At 40.7% G+C, this 22,049-nt stretch overlaps 1 protein-coding gene across 1 annotated transcript in view; it reads right to left on the reverse strand.

Moving 5' to 3' along the window:
• Window positions 1–22,049, reverse strand: part of CYTH4 (cytohesin 4) — a 145,167-nt gene that overhangs the window by 18,007 nt on the left and 105,111 nt on the right. Inside the window, exons 8-9 of the mRNA XM_082266077.1 lie at window positions 17,811–17,959; window positions 16,856–16,970 (exon numbers count right to left, since the gene is read on the reverse strand). Of these exons, the coding sequence (XP_082122203.1) occupies window positions 16,856–16,970; window positions 17,811–17,959 (264 nt within the window). The remainder of the gene's footprint in view (window positions 1–16,855; window positions 16,971–17,810; window positions 17,960–22,049) is intronic.

The raw sequence follows: 22,049 nt of genomic DNA on the forward strand, positions 1-22,049 counted from the left end.
TTTCCTTCCACCCAGCTGCATAAGTGGAGAAGAAATGGTGTTTGGTTGGTGGCACATGTTCCCTTGTGGTGTAGTCTTGGATACTGAGTGAGCTGTATGTGCTGGTGGTTGGATCCTACAGAGGGAACATGCTTCTTGCAGCTAAATTCAATCCTGGTGCCAAAATCCTCCAGCACCAAAACAGAAAGTTGTACTGTGGGCTTGCCCTGCATACATGATATAAAAATGATTAAAAAGAGTGAAGCTTTTCTGTGACTGACCAAAGTACATTTTTTATATGCATGTGTCTTTCTGTCATCCAAAGTATATCTTGAAAGTCTCCCTCTGATACTATGATTTGCACTTAAAGAGGTTGTAAACCCAATTTTTTTTTTTTTTTTCAACCTGAAAGAGAAAACCATAATGAGCTAGTATGCATCGCATTCTAGCTCATTATGAAATACTTACCTTAGAACGAGCCCCCGCCGTGCTGCCCACTTACCTCTGATTGGCCGGAGCCGCGGTGACGTCACTCCCGCACACGCGCGCGGGAGCCAACGGTCACGGCACGGAGCTCTGAAGGAACGGCACCAGCGGCCGCTCCTTAAGAGCGCATGCGCCAGTGATGTCACTGGCAATACAGCACTGCGTTACTTTAACTGACAATTGCACTTGTGCAACGCTGTACACAAATAAAATGTATGTCCCTTTTTTCCCCACAAATAGAGCTTTCTTTTTGCGCTATAAACAAAAAAAAAAAAGACCGACGATTTTGAAAAAAAAAAAAAAAACAATATTTTTAACTTTCTGCTTTAAAACACGTCCAATATAAAAGTGTAAAAAAATCTAATTTCATAAATTTAGCCCAATATGTATTCTGCTACATATTTTTAGTAAAAAAAAATCCCAATAAACACATATTGATTGGTTTGGGCAAAACTTATAGCGTCTACAAACTATGGGATATTTTTATGAAATTGTTATTTATTTATTTTTTTACTAGTAATGGCGACGATCAGAGGCTTACAGCGGGACTGCGATATTGCGGCAGGCAAATCTGACACCCCGTGACATTTTTGACACAGTGACACCAATACAGTGATCAGTGCTAAAGAATATGCACTGTCACTGTACTAATGACACTGGCAGGGAAGGGGTTAACATCAGGGCTGATCAAAAGGGTTAAATGTGTCCCTAGGGAGTGCTTTGTAACTGTGTGGGGGGTGCTTTAACTGTGGAAAAATATAGATCCGTGTTCCTGCTTAGCAGAAACACAAGATCTCCATCTTCCCTACTAACAGAACAGAAATCTGCCTTGTTTACATAGGCAGACCACTGTTCTGCCTCTCTTGGGAACAATCGGCGGGTCCTGGCGGACAGTGGGTCCACCAGACCGGCTGATTGGCTCCTGCTGTGTCCAATCACATTGGGAGCAGGTCGCCTGTGTGCAGACCTGGAAGCACAAAAGGACTTATCTGTACGTGATTTCACGCAGAAGAGCCGCCGCCCCACAGTATATGTACGTGGGGCGGTCAGCAAGTGGTTAAAGTGTTACTAAACCCGCAACAGTAAAACCGGCCTGTATATGCAGTAAAGCATGCTTGTTATACTCACTGTGGAACCTAAGGAGTAAATCTTGCGCATTGAGTAAAAACGCTGCTTGATCCTGTCACCTCTTATCCTCCCCTTCTTCCACTGTCCCCAATCCATCTTCTGATAGTATCAAGCCTTGTGGGCACTGTGCACATGCTCAGTTTGGAATGTAGGGCTAGAGAGTTTTTTTTTTGGGAGAGTGCATGTGATCGGCACAGGGCCAATCAGCACTGTCCAGACAGAGGGGCAGGGGACATGCAGCCTCATAGGACAGTCAGAGGAGAATTAAAATTGCCACTACAAGTATTAATCAGTGCTCGGCTAGACACTGATAGAAGTCATAAGACTGATATATACTGTTGATGAGAAAAGCTATTTAGCAATTTATATTTACTAAAATAATAGCATTTCCATGCTCTGTGTACTGTGGGAGACCAGATATAGTGAATACAAGCTCCTGGGTTTAGTAACAATTTAAAGCGGAGTTCTAGCCTAAACACACACTCACCTGTCCAACGGTCCAGCGATGCGGCCGCCCGAAGCCTCGCTCTTCTCCCTCTCTGTCTGTGGCGCCGGCATCACTGGTGTGGGCACCCGGCTGTGACAGTTGTCGGCTTCACAGCCGGGTACGCACTGCGCATGCGCGAGTTGCGCTATGCGTCGTGATTGGCCGGCAATCTTCTAGGACCTCTGACATGTCCCAGAAGATTGCAGGCAGGGAGGGGGAGAGGAGAACTTCTGCTCAGGGCGCCGCGGCACTCCGAGCGTAAGTGGGAGCGGGTGCCTGTCAAAACTAGGTACCCGCTCCCCCCCCCCCCCAAAAAAATGACATGCCAAATCTGGCATGTCAGGGGGTTAGAACTGCCTAAAGCGGAAGTTCCACTTTTGGGTGGAACTCGGCTTTAAGTTATAACTGCAAAGTCCCTATTGGAAGATTTCTCTTCTTTGCTGTTCCAGTAACAATTTATAATTCTGGATTTCTCATGCCACTTTCTGATCAAGTGACAATAGTTACCAGGATAATTTGAGAGTATAAAACATGGCACAAACAGCAATAAAAGCCCAACAGAGGTGCTAATCCTTTCCCACTCAAACTAAAAAACAAAATAAAGTTTTTGCCTAATGTACACTTTTATTCACTGCAGAAGTTCATCAACCAGTTGTCACAAATAAAATATTTGTAGCAATGTGTATAAATCCTGCTTCTGTAGAAAGTGAAATAAATTTACAGAAATGATCAACAAGTCACTGTCAGTACAAACATCAATCTGCCCAATACTTTCCCAATTCCCAATGTGGCAGCAATAGTTGAGACCCCGTGACATAATGTCTGAAGTTGAGGTTGCAGACAGATTTAGTACAACAATTTTGTGGGAAACGTATTAAATCCATCACCGTCCTATAGCCAGCTATAAAGAATTTACTAAAAAAAAATACAATAATATTTTCCAACTTTCTAATATGTTTATCAAGCACCAACATTAAAAATAAATTATTTTCAATAGATCAGTTTATCAACAACTATTACAAAGCGGGTTCACTACATCTTATATTGGAAAGTGTTCTATTTTCTGCTACTGTGATTGTGAACAATAAGCCTTTTAATGCATCTGCTTGCAGTTTTTGGCTTCTAAGAATAACGTCCAACGTAGTCAGAGTGGAATTTTCAATTAGGCACATTAGACACGTGTCTATAGCCACCGATGTCATATTGCAGAGCTACAAACATTGTGCTGACCAAGTTTCAGCAGCACTGGCACCTAGCTTAGATGAAATCCTTGGACTCTTGTGGCACTTTTCCACTGCAAGTACCGGCTCAGCTCTACTCGGCCCTGCTTGGCCCTGCTTGGCCCGGTTTGCTTTTCCACCGCTGGTACCACATGGTACGGTGTTGGAACGGTTCGGTACGGTACGGTATTGGCACTTTTCGACTGCAAGTACCGGCTAGTACCGGCTCGGCTCTACTCGGCCCTGCTTGGCCCGGTTTGCTTTTCCACTGCGTTACCGCATGGTATAGTGTCGGAACGGTTCGGTACGGTACGGTATAGGTTTGCTTTTCCACTAAAGTAGTACTAAAGTTAAGTGGGTGGGATAACAACGGGGTGGGTGTGATTCTCTGACCAATCAGTGGCTAGTAGTGACTGCATGCAAAGGATTGTGGGATATGGTACCAGTTTGGTACCTGTTGGAACCACAATCGAGTAGGTACTGTTTTTTCAGAGCCGTACCGTACCGTACCGTTCGGTTCCATGCAGTGGAAAAGCAAACCTATACCGTACCGTACCGAACCGTTCCGACCCTATACCATGCGGTACCGCAGTGGAAAAGCACAAAAGCGTGCCGAGCCGGTACGGTTCTATGCAGTGGAAAAGCGCCATATGGTTTGCTTTTCCACTAAAGTAGTACTAAAGTTAAGTGAGTGGGATAACAACGGGGTGGGTGGGATTCTCTGACCAATCAGTGGCTAGTAGTGACTGCATGCAAAGGATTGTGGGATATGGTACCGGGTATGGTACCTGTTGGAACCACAATCGAGTAGATACTATTTTTGAGAGCCACACCGTTCGGTTCCATGCGGTGGAAAAGCGCCGCCATACCGTACCGTACCGTTCTACACCATACCATGCGGTACCAGCAGTGGAAAAGCACAAAAGCGAGCAGAACCGTTCGGTTCCATGCAGTGGAAAAGCGCCATTACTAGCCCCTGCGGTCATTTTGCCATCCAGGATTCATTATGTTTTACTGGAGTGAATGAAGCTACTCATCTGTAAAATGATACTTGCAGACAGTGTTGGCAAACATGCTATGTATTGAGAAATACCATGTAATAATCCTATTGCTACATTGTAGTAAACCCAAACATTCATTTGTAGATAAAATCGGTATTCTGCTGCCTTTGCTCTGCAAAAAAAAAATGAAATACGTGTTCCTATTTAACCACTTTTTAACCCTTGGCCTACCCTAATCATACCTCCTTAATTTATTTTTCCCATCAAGCTATTATTTTTGCTATTGATGCTAAATCTGTGGAAGGCTAAAATACACAGTGGGTGGAAGCTGTACCAGGCGGTTACTCGCGTTTAGAGCCGCAAGCATACGGGGGTGCCCCAAATGCAAAATTTCAGGCCAAACCATCCATGTGCATGAATCTTTACTGAGGAATACCATGTAACAACCTTATTATTACATTGCATTCAAATTGTGGGAAGATCAAAGACCAGATTTTCACACAATCTCAGGTTCAGTGGTTGTAAACTCTCAAAGTTCAATTTTCCTCATTTAAATAATCAGCTTGTAATGTGCAAATCGCTGTATTGGGATCTCTTCTATCATACTTACTTTTCTTGTAATCTGTTCCTTGTTTACTTCTCTGATGTCACCGACGCATGCGCATAATGTCCCTTTTTTAAGGCACGCTTCTCGTGCCGTTAGTCCTGGCACATGTCGTGCCAAGTTCACGTTCTCTCTCTACTGCATGGCTCCGCAATTCCGTGAGAGTACAGGCTCAATTGGGATTTTCACTATGCCGGTGACAGGGTTGCCATAGTAATCACAACGAAAACGAGGCTTGGCTACAAACTCACTACTGGCTGCATTGCTAAGGAGCGCTCGAGGGGCAGAGTTTACTTCCTCTTTAAAACACAATCTTCAAAAAAAACAAAAAACTCGTAAATGTAACCTGTTCCTATTTAAAGTGATTGTAAAGATAAATAAAAATAAAGAAAATGACAAACATGTTACTTTTTTCTGTGCAATAGACTTGAACCTCCTCTTTTTGGGACCCCCACTGGCAATCCTGGCCCCTCCCCTCTGTCCAGTGCCCCCCATGGAAAACCGCTTCCCATGGGGGTGCGTGCCCGCACCCGAGCCCCGCTGCTGCATCCATTGACACAGACAACAGGACTTGACCCCTCCCCCCGCTCTCTTGTCACTGGCTTTAATTGACAGCACTGGGATGGCTTCCAGGTTCCCCAGCAAAGCCAGCAAGACCGGGAAATGAGGGGAGAGAAGAGCTGCAGATGTGCACAGTGCTGGATCGAATGAGGGCTAAGGTAAGTAAAATGGGGGGGGTGAGGGGGGATGCTGACACCTTAAGATTTTTTTACCTTAACCACTTAAGCCCCAGAAGATTTTACCCCCTTTCTGACCAGGGGGTATTTTGCGATTCAGCACTGCGTGACTTTAATGGACAATTGCACAATCGTGCTACACTGTACCCAAACAAATTTGACGTCCTTTTTTTTCCCACAAATTGAGCTTTCTTTTGGTGGTATTTGTGCGATTTTTTGATCATGCGCTATAATCAAAAAAAGAGCAACAATTTTGCAAAAATAACAATATTTTTCACATTTTTTTATATGAAATTCCCAAAAAAAATGTAAAAATCTAATTTTTTTAAAAATGTTTGGCCAATTTGTTTTCTGCTACCTATGTTTGTTAAAAAAAATCACAATAAGCGTATTTTGATTGGTTTGCGCAAAAGTTATTGCGTTTACTAACTAAGGGAAAGATTTTAGTAATGGCGGGGCTCTGCGATTTTTTTTGTGGGACTGCGACATTGCGGTGGACAGAGCGGACCCTTGACTGACATTTTTGACACTTTTGGGGGTACCAGTGACATTACTACAGTAATCAGTGCTATACATATGCACTGTTACTGTAAAAATGACACTGGCAGGGAAGGGGTTAACTTTATTGGAGAAGGAGGGGTTAAGTGTGTCCCTAGGGGCACCCGTTAGATCAGTGCTTTTACACAGGGAAGAATGACAGGCGGCTTTGTTTACATTAGCCGCCTGCCTTTCTCCCTTCACAGTGGACGATCGCAATTGACCGGCGGACATCGGGTCCACCGGTCACACGCACGGAGGTGTCCGTGAACAAGCCGGGGTGGGAGCGCGCCTGCGGCAGCACGCGCTCGCCCGCTATTGGCTCTCAGGCTAGTGACGTACCGGTACGTCACTTTGCCTGGCCGGGGCTGACCGCCGCATTATATGTACTTGCGGCGGTCGGCAACTGGTTAAGGCAAGGAATGCATTAAGGTAAAAAATATTTAGGCTTTACAACCACCTGAACCCCTATTAATGCTTAGTTAACCCTAATAAGCTCGTATTATTCATTCTCTCCACATAGATATACATTTTTTATTGCTATTTATCTACCATTGATATTTCCATGTTTTCATTTTATTCAGTCCATTAAATTGTTACATAGTTAGTGAGGTTGAAAAAAGACACCAGTCCATCCAGTCCTATGATAAAGTTAATGTTTAATTGTTTTATGTGTCTCCTAGGCTAGTTTCACATCAATGGGAGTCTCCACTGTTCCTCTGAAAAGCAAACCCTTATTGGACCACTTTTTAAAGGACAGTAGAGCAGTGACATCCAGGCATTCAAGAGGTGATACTGTTGCCTCTTGAATATCTTTTTTTTTCATTTTTTTTTTTTTTTTTAACTGGGATTTTGCATTGAACTGTGGTCTCATTGACTTCATTGGGCAAGTTTGAAAGGCAGGACATTTTAAGTTAATTAAGGTTGTCATGGCCACAAAGCATCATGGCCATGGCATATGTGTTATCCCCTCCAGCTACCATGTTAGGCCTTTGGTAGTAGGTCAGGGGGCCTTAATCTATTGATTGCATAGAAAGAAAAATCATTTTTTTGCAAAACAATATTAGTAAAATAAAGCCTTCTTTGGCCTGAAAAAGGATACATGCATTACACATATTTATTTCTGTATATGTAGCCTGACTGCATTACAGTGATACATAGCTGAGATTCAATTGGAATTTAAACATAATCTGTTTTGTTACTTTTTCCTTATAGCAATAAAGGAATAGGCTTTCATGAACGCCCCCCTACCCGATGGTACTCAGCTTTGCTGATCCATTTATCTACTGGAGGCCTTGGAAATACACAGTGGTATGGAGGCGCATATGACTAATCACCAGATCTGAGTGCTGATCTACACAGAGCTTACATAACATTTAGACCTATGGCTTTGACAGAAAAGTGTGTGAGCACAAAGAAGATTAGTATAAGAGGAAGAGGGGGGGGGGGGGAGCTTGCAAAAGAACCTATGACTTTGAATGGGCAAAAGGACAAATTTTGTTCATATAAAAAAATAACCTTACATAGACAGATGATGCATTTGATTTTCTGTTATGCAAGTCACAAGTATTACTTATTTAGTTATTACTCATCAGTGCTGAGCCACATTTTGGGTGATGTTTAATTCAGTCTGAGTCTCAGGATTCTGGGAGAAAAGGACCACAGTCTGCATCAAATATCTGCTTCCACAATTGCCTGAGCACCTTTAGCTTAACAGTACCACCAGGTTCTCTGTTTTCCTTGTAGAATTTAACATTTTATATAAACTTTCCAGCAACTTTTGCAGCATCAGATCAAAGCGGCATCAACTTAAAAAGGAGCTCCACCCAAAAGGGGAAGCTCCACTTGTCTGCCCCTCCCCCCTCCACTTCCACATTTGGCACCTTTTGGGGAGGAGAGGGGAGCGGGTACTGAGCCAGAAGTTAAGGCCCTCCTCCCCTTACGGATCCACCATCCAATAGCCGATTAAAGAATCGGCTCAGGGGAGGACACCGCTGGATGCCTGCACAGGTAAGTGCCGTAATATTAAAAGTAAGCAGCTACAGTATTTGTAATTGCTGACTTTTATTTTTTTTAGGGGGGGGGGGGCTGGAGCTCCTCTAAGTATGAATGTTTATTTTTGGGGGAATCTCTCACTTCTCTTTTAAGTAGAATCACAACTGATCAAACCTTTAACCGCTTGCCGACCGCCGCACGACTATTTACTGCAGCGGTCAGCCCCTCACAGGCAAAGCGACGTAGTACTACGTCGCTAGCCTGTGAGGGTCTCAGGAGCTCCCGCGCGCCACCGGAGGCGCGCTCCCGCGCGGTCACAGACCCACCCCGCGCGTGTGACCAGCGGACCCGATCGGCCGCCGGTCACTCGCGATCCTCGGTGGAGAGGGAGAAAGGCAGGCGGCTAATGTAAACAAGCCGCCTGTCATTCTCCCCTGTGTAGAAATAGTGATCGTACGGTTCTACTATGTAGGACCGTTGATCACTGTTCCTACACCTCAAGCCACAGCCAATCACAGTTAGAATCACGCCCCTAGGGACACACATAGCCCCTCCCTCTCAAAAAAAGTTAACCCCTTCACTGCCAGTGTAATTTTACAGTAACAGTGCATATTTATAGCACTGATTACTGTAGTAATGTCACTGGTACCCCCAAAAGTGTCAAAAATGTCAGTCAGGGGTCCGATCTCAATGCCGCAGTCCCGTGAAAAAAAATCACATATCGCCGCCATTACTAGTTAAAAAAAAAACAATAAAAATGACATAAATCTTTCCCATAGTTAGTAAACGCAAACCAATCAAAATACGCTTAATGCGATTTTTTTTTACCAAAAATATGTAGCAGAAAACAAATTGGCCTAAAATGTTAAAAAAGTTTGATTTTTACATTTACACACAAAAGTGTCAAAAATGTCAGTCAAGGGTCCGATCTGTCCGCCGCAATGTTGCAGTACCGCAAAAAAAATTGCAGATTGCCGCCATTACGCGTTAAAAAAAAAAAAAAAATGACAAAAATCTTTCCCTTTGTTAGTAAACGTGATAACTTTTGCGCAAACCAATCAAAATAAGCTTTTTGCGATTTTTTTTTTACCAAACATATGTAGCATAAAACAAATTGGCTGAAAATGTTAAAAAATTTAGATTTTTACATTTTTTTGGGGGGGATTTCATATAAAAAAATGTGAAAAATATTGTTATTTTTGCAAAATTGACGCTCTTTTTTTGTTTATAGCGCATGATCAAAAAATCGCACAGGTGATCAAATACCACCAAAAGAAAGCTCCGTTTATGGGGAAAAAAAGACGTTAAATTCGTTTAGGTACAGCGTCGCACGACCGCGCAATTGTCCGCTAAAGTCACGCAGTGCCAAATCGCAAAATAGGCCCTGGTCAAGAAGGGGGTAAAATCTTCCGGGGCTCAAGTGGTTAAGAAGTTTCCTCATCTCTATTAATTATACCAAAAACATACAGACGTACCCCACAGCACTTTACAGAGAGAGTATATAAAACCATTCATCCTTATTTCCTATACCTGAATAAGCTAATATCCTAATGTCTCTACCAAACTTATATACACTAATTTGGGTAAATATGGCCAAAATTGAGTTTAGCTATAAGTCTTTAAATCTCAAAGGAACATTCCATTTATCACTGATACATCAGTGCTGCTTTGAATACCATCATACAGCAGACATGTGCTTTGTCCATGAAGAGCAACAGTTCACCTAACACCATCCTTTTTTACAACACTTCTATGGTGTATTACAGGAATGTTTTTGTCTAACATTATTTCACATCCTGCTAGCAAAGTATAGTAAACACATATTAGCAAAAGTCCTAGATTGGCCAATAATCACATGGAGGCAATGTTTGCTATGGACACCAGAAACTTTCGTAATGAAAATTTGTCATAACGACACCAAGGGCTCAAATGCATTAGTATTTTGGTTTGATACACATACAGCTTTCTCAGGCAGTGCCACCCATCCCTCCCCTTGATCTTTATTTGTTTCATATCCTTTTTTTTTATATTTTGGGATATATGAGACAGGCCGCAGCCTGTTATACATATCGTAGCGCGAAAATCATCAATTTCATAAGGACACCAATGTCTAAGTCTATTCCTGTATTTAAAATGGAATAAAGATGTGGCTGCCCATTCACTTTTGTTTATAGTGGACAAGGAGCAAAAAAGATATCTAGATGGTACATTTAGAAGGGAGAAAGGGGGCGCAGATGAGTAAAGGAAAGTTGAATGTGCAGCCTTTAGGGCCAACCTATAGAGGAAAGGATTGCTGTTACTCTCGACCAGTCGAGGTAAATAAACAATAAGGAGCAGCCTCAGCCTACATGTCTCCACCAAACCACACACCCTGATGCATTTCACCCTGTCCAATAGGGCTTAGTCATAGGATTGACTCTCTTTACATTTACTAGCCCTCTGGATTGGTATCAGGACAAGCCTGCACACCATGCTCTGGGACACAGGGATATGCTTTCACCTCTACTTTGAGCAGGGCCAAAAGCAATATAACAGGTCGCTTTAAGAAAAAACTTGTAGCTCTGCCCTGCATGGGCAAAGCACAGGTTCAAGAAAGAATAGAAACTGCCATTGATGGATGCCCTGCAGTATTTTTAAATCACTGACCTTTAACAAATATGTATAGGTCTTAGTTTCACTCTGACTTTCCTAATTTACACGTTTGTTCCACCTCAATGACTCAACGTTTTAACGTCAGACACAGCCAATTAGCCCATATTTTCAGAAGCAGCTCAGCAATGGCATTCCGGTTTTCTTTAAATATATTAAACAACTAAATACACAGATATAATACATCTGTTTTACCTGCCAAAAGATTTTTATTTCTGTCCATCCAGATCTGGGACTTACACAGTTCCACTACACAGCATGTCCTGTCTATTAGGGCAGGGGACCTGATTTTTCTCTATTGGAGTTACAAAACATGTATTGTTGACAAGCTCATCTGTCTGCCACTCTGTTCTCTTCTTCTAACTGTATGTTTCTTTATTGCACAACAGCATTGCCACACAACTGATTGACTTCTTGTGCTGCTGCTTCGCCTTCTAGTTTAAGTCCTGCTTTACTTTGGATTGATACCAGGTCAAATCCAGGTGCTTACATTTCCTGTATTTAAAGAGATGTATGGGGCTAATAAAAAAAAAAAAAAAAAAATGAACATACATACCTTAATGCTGCAGCTGCTGCCTATGTTAGCTCTAAGCTTGAGAACTGAGCAATCACATGACCCCTGATCGTTCAGTTCTCAGTCTTCCCGGAGTAGAGAGCAGTGACTGTCAGTGACCACCCTCAGTTCTGTGTCTCCAGTGCTTACTAGAGTGCTGAGCTATAGAGGGGGGTGGAGCCAGCTGTCAATCAGGCAGTTGGGTGGATCCCAACAATATGGTCAGGATCCTTCCAGAGCCTGGAATGGCTCTGTGATTTTTTTTTTTATATTTTTTTAAATGGGCGCCATTGGCAGCCTAGTAAACTGGAAGTGACGTTGTGTCATTGTTTCCAGGTTACTTAATCAAAGACCCAATCGAAGCCGAATACGGCTTTGTTCGGGACTCTGACCAGCCGGCACACGGGAGATCTGGGCCGAACGGCAGAAGGGAGGGGAACGCCTCCTTATGATAATGGCCGAGCAGCTGTGAGCCACATTGGTTGTTGTTACAAGAAAGCTGACTGTCAGGTCTAAAAAACAGTACTGGGGTGATGCCTCTAGCTGCAGGCATAACCCTGATACACAACCGCTTCTTCAAACCGATGTACAGGTGCGTCGGTTTGTGGAAAGTGGTGTGACAGGAAGTCAGGTAAATCTGTGGGTGTTGTCACAGACAGGAGATATATTTCTGCCTTGTTTAGACAATTCACCAATTACTATCAGGTGTCGGCTGCAGACGTAGCCAGAAAGGTTCAAGGACGTTGGAAAGCTTCAGCTATTCAGAATGAGGCAATTAAGGCCTCTATAAGTTATCCAGAGGATGACTACTGATTGCTGCATCCTGAGGCTTTGTGCGTTAAGGAGAGCAGTGAGCTGAGAAAGACTTCTGAAGGTGAGGTGGGGTTGACTTTTTCTGTGTGAAAATAAAACAAATAGACTATTGGTTTTCTGCTGTATGACCAACAGTGTCTGCCCAGCAGAAGGTTGGGACAGACACCATAGGTAGGTTCCTGTGTTGTGAAGGTAGACGCCCCAAGTGGCCAGGGTTTATTTTATGTTTGTTTGAATTATGCTGTTTGGATGCTTGCACTTGTTTCCAGCAAATTGGAAGAATAAACCATAGACCGTTGTTTTCAACCACTCCTCGGCTGTCTCTCTGTGTAACGAACCCACCCAAGGGGTCACCCACACCCGCTACCGAGCCAACCCCTTACAGTGGTTAAAAAAAAAATGATGATTTATTATGAATACAGAGCTGCTTTTATTAGTGTCTTTTTATCTGCCCAGAGTTTTGCTTTAAGACCCAATTTTAAATAAAAGTAATGTCTATGATCCTACATTTAATCACTGGGAGATCTCATGTTGTGTGCTGAAGAGCTCTACTTAAATCACATTCCCTTGTGTTTTTTTTTATTATAATTTTTATTAATTTTTTACAGAATACTTAAAAAAAAGACAGCAAAGTATCTTAATTTCCCCCCTAAATCCCAACTCCACCCCTGTATTCACCTTTTAGTATTGCAGACTTCCACAATGTCCTACCCAACTTCTAAATTACTCTGATATGTCCTACTTATAGTGATTTCTCTAATTTTCCCAAATTCGTATGTAGTCTCTAGTTGTTTTAAAGTCTTTCCACTTTTTCCACTAGATTGAGAAATTGTCAACACGTTCTTCATCTCTGCTACACATGAAATCCATATCGTATATGTATTCGACTCTCCCACGCCATTCCCTAACAGTGGGGGCTTCAGTGTCTAGCCATCTTTTTGGGATCGTCCCCTTTGCAGCATTAAGCAGATTTGGAACAATTGAATTTCTGTAAATGTTTTGTTATGTATTAGTTTTGTGAAATAAACATACCCAGGGGTCATCCGCACCTTCCTCACCTGTAATTATTAATTATTTTATTAATACCTTATGACCTTATTAATAATTTGAATTGCATCTTTAACCAATATCCGGTGCACCTAAACTCTGCTGCGAGTCACCCACTGCACCCTCTGTTTTTTCCCCTGACATATACATTTAAAATAAATTGTTTTTATTATTGTAAAGTATGGAACTGGGATAGCAATAGGGAGCATTTGGAATATATATAACATTTTTGGTAAAATTATCATTTTAAAAAACTCCCTTGTGTTTAATGGTATCATTAGAAGAAAGTACAGGTCTGTCACAGCTATTGGATCTCTTCTCTATGAGTACTAAGGGAAATAACAGCGTGGTGTTCCAAGCTCTGTATTCTCAGTCACGGACTAAATCAATTTTTTAATACTGAAAATAATCCAGGATTAAAGACATCCCTATTTTATAATGACATGAAAAATACAGTTTTTAAAAACAGCCATGATAAATCCACATAATAAAAACACAGAACTATAATACAGAGATGATGTGACAAGGAAGAAGATGTCAATTTAGAAATGAAGCATTTGCAGTCCTATGAAGAAATGAGAAGTAAGAAATGTATTGCTGGAATGCAGAATTATTTATAAAAAGGGAACTAACCCATGAAAAAAAATCCAAGGGTTGTGGTATGTGGTTTCTCAATGATTCATATTCATGATTACATGGTAAGTGTCATTTACTGAAAAATGGACAGAGAAAAAAAATTATAGCCTCCTCGATGTAATGATTACTATCAGAAATGCCACAGCAAAACCTAATGTAGATGTGTCCCAACCCACAGCAGATTCATGAACCATCAATAGAAACCCCCAGGCTCTGCTTAGTGACTAGTGAATAGACTAGTTCACTAATGAATAGACTAGTTGCAGGAAAGCATTTCTTAGGATGCTTTTAGATTGTAAGCTCTAACAAGCAGGGCCCCTGATTCCTCCTGTATTGAATTGTATTGTACTGTCTGCCCTCATGTTTTAAAGCACTGTGCAAATTGTTGGAACTTTATAAATCCTGTATAATAATAATTAAAATTCGTTTTTCTGGTCACTTTAAGGATTTTATATGCAAAGTAAAAAAAAACATAACATTACATATTCAATTTACAAATAGAAAAATAATCAAAACATTAAAATAACATGCATATATAGCTAAAGCCTTTTTTATAGAGAAAAGAAGTATTAGAATCATTATTCTTTTGTTCTCTGTGTTATTGCTAGGCAGATTTACCCACTCTCTCCTGTTGACCCCATTGTTACAGAGACAAAAAGCAATGAAAAATCCAACATTTTACAGTTTTCACTGGATTGGATGTAGAGGGGAAATCTTCCAATGTGGACACCTGTTTTCCACTAGCATCCATCTAAGAGGTGATTTCCCCTCACTTCCTCTCACTCCCAGTTGTGTCTCCAGGACAGCAAAGGCACATAAATCTCCCCATCAGGATTCAACAAAAGAAACAAATTACAGGGTTTTTTTTATCCCTTCAATACTTTAGCCAAAGCTAAAAAAAAACGAGTATGCAAACACATTAACTACTTCAGCCCAGGAAGATTTGGCTGCTGAAAGACCAGGCCCTATTTTGCGATTCGGCACTGTGTGAATTTAACGGACAATTGCGCGGTCATGCGACACTGTACCCAAATGAAATTGGCGTCCTTTTTTTCCCACAAACAGAGCTTTCTTTTGGTGGTATTTGATCACCTGTGCGATTTTTATTTTTTGCGCTATAAACAAAAAAAGAGCGACGATTTTGAAAAAAAAAACAATATTTTTCACATTTTTTATATGAAATTCTCAAAAAAAAATGTAAAAATCAAACTTTTTTAACATTTTAGGCCAATTTGTTTTCTGCTACATATTTTTGGTAAAAAAAAATCGCATTAAGCGTATTTTGATTGGTTTGCGTTTACTAACTAAGTGACTAACCTGAGTGACAATGACTGACGGCTGTTTACATCAGCCGTCTCTCTTTCTCCCTCTCCTATGGGAGATCGCGAGTGGTCGGCGCTGGCTAGGCAGGGAATGCGCTCGCCCCCTACAGGCTCTTTGGCAAGCGACATAGTACTACGTCACTTTGCCTGTAAGCGGCTGCGTGCCGCAGTAAATATACAGGAGGCGGTCGGCAAGTGGTTAATGTCCCTTTATAAAGCAATTGATGCAATCACCAGTGTTTCAGGAGTTCCACCCGGCGTGCGTTCCACCTGGTGGAACGCACGCCGTCAGCCCGGAAGTCAGCCTGGAACGCAATCCGCTCTCCACGCTACAGACACCTTACCAGCGGGCAGTAGATAGCGTGTTTTATCTTTGTTTGCCTATTAACTCCAATAAAGCACTTTTTAAACGGTACTGCACCATTTGGAGTCTTTTTGTCTTTTCCCTAATCCGACCTGGAGGACCTTGAGGACCCTATCTGCTCAGCGTGGGGGATTCCGGTCTAGGGGGATCAGAGCCCAGCAGTCACCACTTCTTTGACCTGGAGGGTCATAAAGCGCTATTGGTCTCTTTGTCGTAAGGCAGTTGAGACCCACCATATCTGGTGAGTTTACACCTTATCCTTTCTTGAAGTCACCTTTATGATTGGATTTCCTGGACCATTGGAGGATCCAGCACCGAGCACTTGCACCTTTTTTCTGGCACTTTTATGGACTATTTATCACGAGTCACCTATGAACTATTTTGGACTTCACTTGGCACATTATTGATACTTATTCATATATATATTTTTCTCACTGTGCGTACTTTTTAAGGGTATAGATTTTATGTAATTTATGATATTAGCTTTTCTTAATTGTAATTTTATTCCCACTTTGCTCCTGTTCCTATCAGCAAGCGCTATATTATTCCATTTAGTTTGGGTTTTTTTTACTCAGTTACTTCCCATTGTATAGCAGCTGCTTTTATATTTATATTTATTAATATTAAATAATTAATTATTTATTAGTATATTCAACCCGTTCAATTAGGCACTCCTAGGCGCGAGGAATATATTCGTCTGAATATATTTATTTATAACACATGGCTTCACTGCTGGTTTCTCTTACCCAAGATGGTGGAGCCAGCACCCGAGAGCTGATTCAATAATCTGCATGGGTGAGGACATCGTGAGATCCCTGGACAGCTAAAGTGCCTAATAGTAAAAGTCTGCAGCTGCATTACTTAGGAGAGGTTGGAGCTCCTCTTTAAGTGTTTTTGAAGGTTAGACGCCTAAGGACTGTGACTCCTCTTATAGTTCTACGATTTGGCTATCCCATCTTTTTTCAGCATTATTTTGAGGCTGCTAATATAGGACCGTATCCTGCTGGAACAAATTATTTTTCAAGAAGCTATCCTCCAAGGTCTAGGTGCAGTTGGGTATCCTGCACCTGCAACTTTCCTCCCTGCATTTTGTTCAAAATCTACAATAAAAGGTAAAAAGACCCCTAGAATGTGCCTTAAACAGGACAGGCGCCTCTGATGAGGTAAGGGGCACCCAATTCTTTTCCAGCGGCCCCTTCAGGGTCATCACTACAGTTATGTAAAATGGATTTAAGATATGTCTCTGTTATGACAATTGTAAGCAAGGAAGGAAAATTATCCCAAAGGAAAGGCTTACCCATTTTCAGAAGCCAGCCCTCTCTCTGTGGCTTCTGAAAGGCAAGTGTGAGCTCCCAGGCATCTTCCTCTTCTGGAAGCCGAAATGGTTCTTTTTTCAGACTCTCAAACATATCCTGTTCAAAGAAGCATTATATTAGTGTTAACATCTTAAAGTGGACCTAGACACAGGGAACTGTATTTATTTAAATTGTGTAAAGCAAGTCAGCTGTGAATTTTATAGAACCTATAGTAGGTATTCAACAGCTGCTTTTTGCCTATGCATAGTCCTTTATCTGTTCCACATCAATGCATGGCTATGATGCAGCTGCCATATTAGAGGAGGTACAAGCTGTGTTGACATCATGGGTGTAAATCAGTGACCAGAGACAGAAGTGGGGGGGTACATACTTACATAGTTACATAGTAGGTGAGGTTGAATAAAGACAATAGTCCAACCAGTTCAATCTGTGTAGGTGTGTGTGGACGTATTCATTTCTCATAACCCTGAATGTTTCGATCCTTGAGATGTACATCCAGGAGTCTTTTAAAAATAGCCATACTTCCGGCAGTTACTACCATTTGTGGCAGGGAATTCCACAGTCTTGTAGCCCTTACAGTAAAGAACCCCCTGCGTAGCCTGTGGTTAAATCTCTTCTCATGGGGATAGAACAATGGAGTGTGCCTAGGCACTCTTATATTTGTAGAAGTGTCATGATGCTTCTAATCATGAATTGTATGATAAAGGTACATTTATATAGAGATGGTAGTACTTTATGAGTCACTGACCCAGGATAATTGAACAGATCAGAAGTTCTGACATGCTTATTCGGGGGCCAGTAGCTAAGAAAGTACTAAATTCAGTAGCAGCCAGTATTTTCAAGAGGGTGACAATGGGATTCAATGCATTTTTCTTAGCACAGGTTTTGTTTATGAATATTCATTACAAACAATATATATATTACAGTTATACTTACAGTCAGCAATTCTGTGGGTAGATCACCACCTGGATGTACACCTTTGTGTATGGAAATGAATTGTTGCAGGTCTGGCTTGTCCTTAACACATGGGTTGTGTAGGGTTGTATTAAGGATGATCAACGAGAAGGAGACAATATAACAACTATCTGCAATAATAAAAAAAAGGAAAATTAGAGAAAGAATGATTTCAAAACAATTTGTTAGAGTACACAAGCCACTACATTTTACGTTTGTCTAAACCAGTTTCCAGTTTTTAAAGTACTAAACCTACTGATCTACTGATCTTAGTATTTGGGATTTTAACTAAGCAGATGAATTAGCAATGTATAGTGATAACAAAATACATTTGGATTTAAGATTATTGTTAACAGTGTTCTAACAGCAAGTGTGTGGAATTTTGACAACTGGAGGTACATGCAAGAATGAAACTACGGATTTCTGACTCTACCCAAAACTGAATAGGATCTTTTTAGCTGGAGTTAAAACCCAGGGCATGCTTCTGTTGGAGTCAAGTGGTTTTCCTGTTTTTAGGTTGGTTTTGTTATGTAACAACATTGATAGATGGAAAAAAAGGAACCTTTAATGTGCACTTATGCTAAGGCTATCGACACATTGAATAATTTACATATCCTTATCAAGCAGTAAAGAAGCAAGCCCCAACTGATTTCTGTAGCTGCATGTACTGTGAAGGTATTAATTCCCAAAGATCACAACATAGAATATTCTAGTCATGGTAGAGGTGCTGTGATTTCAGTGCCTCTGTTGTGAAGTTTGAAGATACTTTTTCCACAGTTCCTATAGCTACAGGGGTCATGCAGCTACAGTTGGTTTGTTTAAAAGTCTTTTGTGTTCTAACTTAAAGAAAATAGCCACGTTGTCCTAAAATCATTTACTGAGGGTCAGTAAATATCGAGTGGTTACATAATGTTCATTTGTCTCAAAAAAAAAAACACTCCTGGGTTGGGCCAACTAGAGGTTACATAGTTACATAGTTTGTGAGGTTGAAAAAAGACATCAGTCTATTCAGTTCAACCTATGATGTGTGTGTGTGTTTGCTGTTAACCGTACATTGTATACCCCTGTATGTTGTGGTCTTTAAGGTGCCCATCTAATAGTTTTTTGAAACTATCGATGCTCCCTGCTGATAGGACTGCTTGTGGAAGCGAATTCCACATCCTTACTGCTCTGAAAGTGAAAAACCCCTTACATATTTTAAGGTTAAACCATTTTTCCTCTAGTTTTAGTGAGTGGCCACATGTCTTATTGTATTCCCTTTCTCTAAAAGTTTGTTCCTTATGCTAGGGTCGCTACTAGTACAGTATTTGTACATTGATATCATATCCCCCTCAAGTGTCTTTTCTCCAGAGAGAATAAGTTCAGTGCTTGTAGTCTTTTGATGCCCTCCATTCCCCTAATTATTTTTGTTGCCCTTCTCTGGACTCTCTCCAGCTCCAGCACATCCTTCCTGAGGACCGGTGCCCAGAACTGGACAGCATACTCCAGATGTGGCCGGACCAGAGTCTTGTAGACTGGGAGAATAATCTCTTTATTTCTGGAGTGAATAAGGTAAGGTTGATTATGAGGTAAGATTATGTAGAAAAGGGGAAGGCTATCCATCTACACTAAGAAGCTGTGTCCAAACTGGCTAATTAGGGAGGTTTGAGTTGTTTCAGGGAACCAATGACACCTTTGTGAGTATTAAAGGTATGTGCAGACACTTCTAGATGTCCACACTTTATGCAATTGTTCAGGATTTTTTTGGAGACAAGTGTATGCTAAGCTGCCCATACATGTGGGACCCATTAAAGAGTATGTTATGCCACATTTAGTGCAGTGTTGGATAGAGTGCGGAAGGAATTACGACTGTTGTTGGGTTTTTTGTTTTTTACAAATGTTTTCTTTATTATTATTCAATAAACAATTAACAAGCATTATAACAGTTACAGTCCATAGAGCAATTCAATACGACATTTTAGTTACTAAAGAACCACAATATCGAATTTACTCGTATATCACAAAAAAAAAGTTGCTTATAATCAGAACACTCCTATTCATCCATCTTTATCTTTAATTACCCAATAAAATACCAAATAAACATACCAAAAAAAAAAGGAGGGAGGGGGGAAATTTGTGAACCTCATGTTCCTATATCCATATTCAACAACTCTTATCTCTCCAAAATCTTAAACATTACTCAGCAGCTCACATTCTTCGGAGTAGACAAAATTATTCCATCGACCCCATCTTAAAGTATGTTTAGCATTTAAAACAAAATTTTCCAGTTTATTGATCTCCTCAACTTTCCTAATCCACATATTTACATGTGGTGCAGATGTATTTTTCAATTTGAGAGGGATACACATTTTAGCTGCATTTAATAAATGTGGAACTACCTAGTTCCTATATTGATACCCTGGGATAGTAGAGGCATGTAAAAGGAAGAGCGCCGGCTCCACAACAAGCTGATGATCCGTAAACTTCTGAACTATTTCACCAATCCATTCCCAAAAGTGCTTCAACTTAGGACACGACCAAAAAATATGTAAAAGCGACCCTCTTCCTGATCCACACCTCCAACATCTGTCAATATTGCAATTTTATTAATTTTCACTGGTGTTTGATACCATCTTGTTAAAATTTTATAATTAACCTCTTGTATCTTTGTACAGATAGATGTTGAAAATGTCGATTGAATTATTCGCTGCTTCCACTCTGTGGAAAAGGTACAATGAAGTTCCCTTTCCCATTCGGCAATAAAAGGAGGTTGGTAGTGTTCATCCGGTCTGAGCAACATAGAATATAGTCTAGATATTGTATGTGTTGTGAGCACAGCACTTCAAAGGGTGTCAGATCAAAGTCTTCCCGGTTAGGTATGACACCTTTGTGAGTATTAAAGGTATGTGCAGACACTTCTAGATGTCCACACTTTATGCAATTGTTCAGGATTTTTTTTTTTTTTTTGAGACAAGTGTATGCTAAGCTGCCCATACATGTGGGACCCATTAAAGAGTATGTTATGCCACATTTAGTGCAGTGTTGGATAGAGTGCGGAAGGAATTACGACTGTTGTTGGGTTTTTTGTTTTTTACAAATGTTTTCTTTATTATTATTCAATAAACAATTAACAAGCATTATAACAGTTACAGTCCATAGAGCAATTCAATATGACATTTTAGTTACTAAAGAACCACAATATCGAATTTACTCGTATATCACAAAAAAAAAGTTGCTTATAATCAGAACACTCCTATTCATCCATCTTTATCTTTAATTACCCAATAAAATAACAAATAAACATACCAAAAAAAAAGGAGGGAGGGGGGAAATTTGTGAACCTCATGTTCCTATATCCATATTCAACAACTCTTATCTCTCCAAAATCTTAAACATTACTCAGCAGCTCACATTCTTCGGAGTAGACAAAATTATTCCATCGACACCATCTTAAAGTATATTTAGCATTTAAAACAAAATTTTCCAGTTTATTGATCTCCTCAACTTTCCTAATCCACATATTTACATGTGGTGCAGATGTATTTTTCAATTTGAGAGGGATACACATTTTAGCTGCATTTAATAAATGTGGAACTACCTAGTTCCTATATTGATACCCTGGGATAGTAGAGGCATGTAAAAAGGAAGAGCGCCGGCTCCACAACAAGCTGATGATCCGTAAACTTCTGAACTATTTCACCAATCCATTCCCAAAAGTGCTTCAACTTAGGACACGACCAAAAAAATATGTAAAAGCGACCCTCTTCCTGATCCACACCTCCAACATCTGTCAATATTGCAATTTTATTAATTTTCACTGGTGTTTGATACCATCTTGTTAAAATTTTATAATTAACCTCTTGTATCTTTGTACAGATAGATGTTGAAAATGTTGATTGAATTATTCGCTGCTTCCACTCTGTGGAAAAGGTACAATTAAGTTCCCTTTCCCATTCGGCAATAAAAGGAGGTTGGTAGTGTTTATCCGGTCTGAGCAACATAGAATTTAGTCTAGATATTGTATGTGTTGTGAGCACAGCACTTCAAAGGGTGTCAGATCAAAGTCTTCCCGGTTAGGTATTGGTAGGGTCCTCAGAAAATGGGGAAGCTGAAATGCCCTTCAATAATCCAATCTGAAAGTGCCCACAGGATCCGTCAGATCTTTCAATAAGGGCCAACCCGACGGCATCAAAAAATGAGATAATTGAAAACACCCTGCTTCCATCAAGGTTTTAATCCCCT

This window comes from Pelophylax lessonae (genome assembly GCF_965119305.1).
Source record: "Pelophylax lessonae genome assembly, chromosome: 8".
NCBI classification, from domain to species: domain Eukaryota; kingdom Metazoa; phylum Chordata; class Amphibia; order Anura; family Ranidae; genus Pelophylax; species Pelophylax lessonae.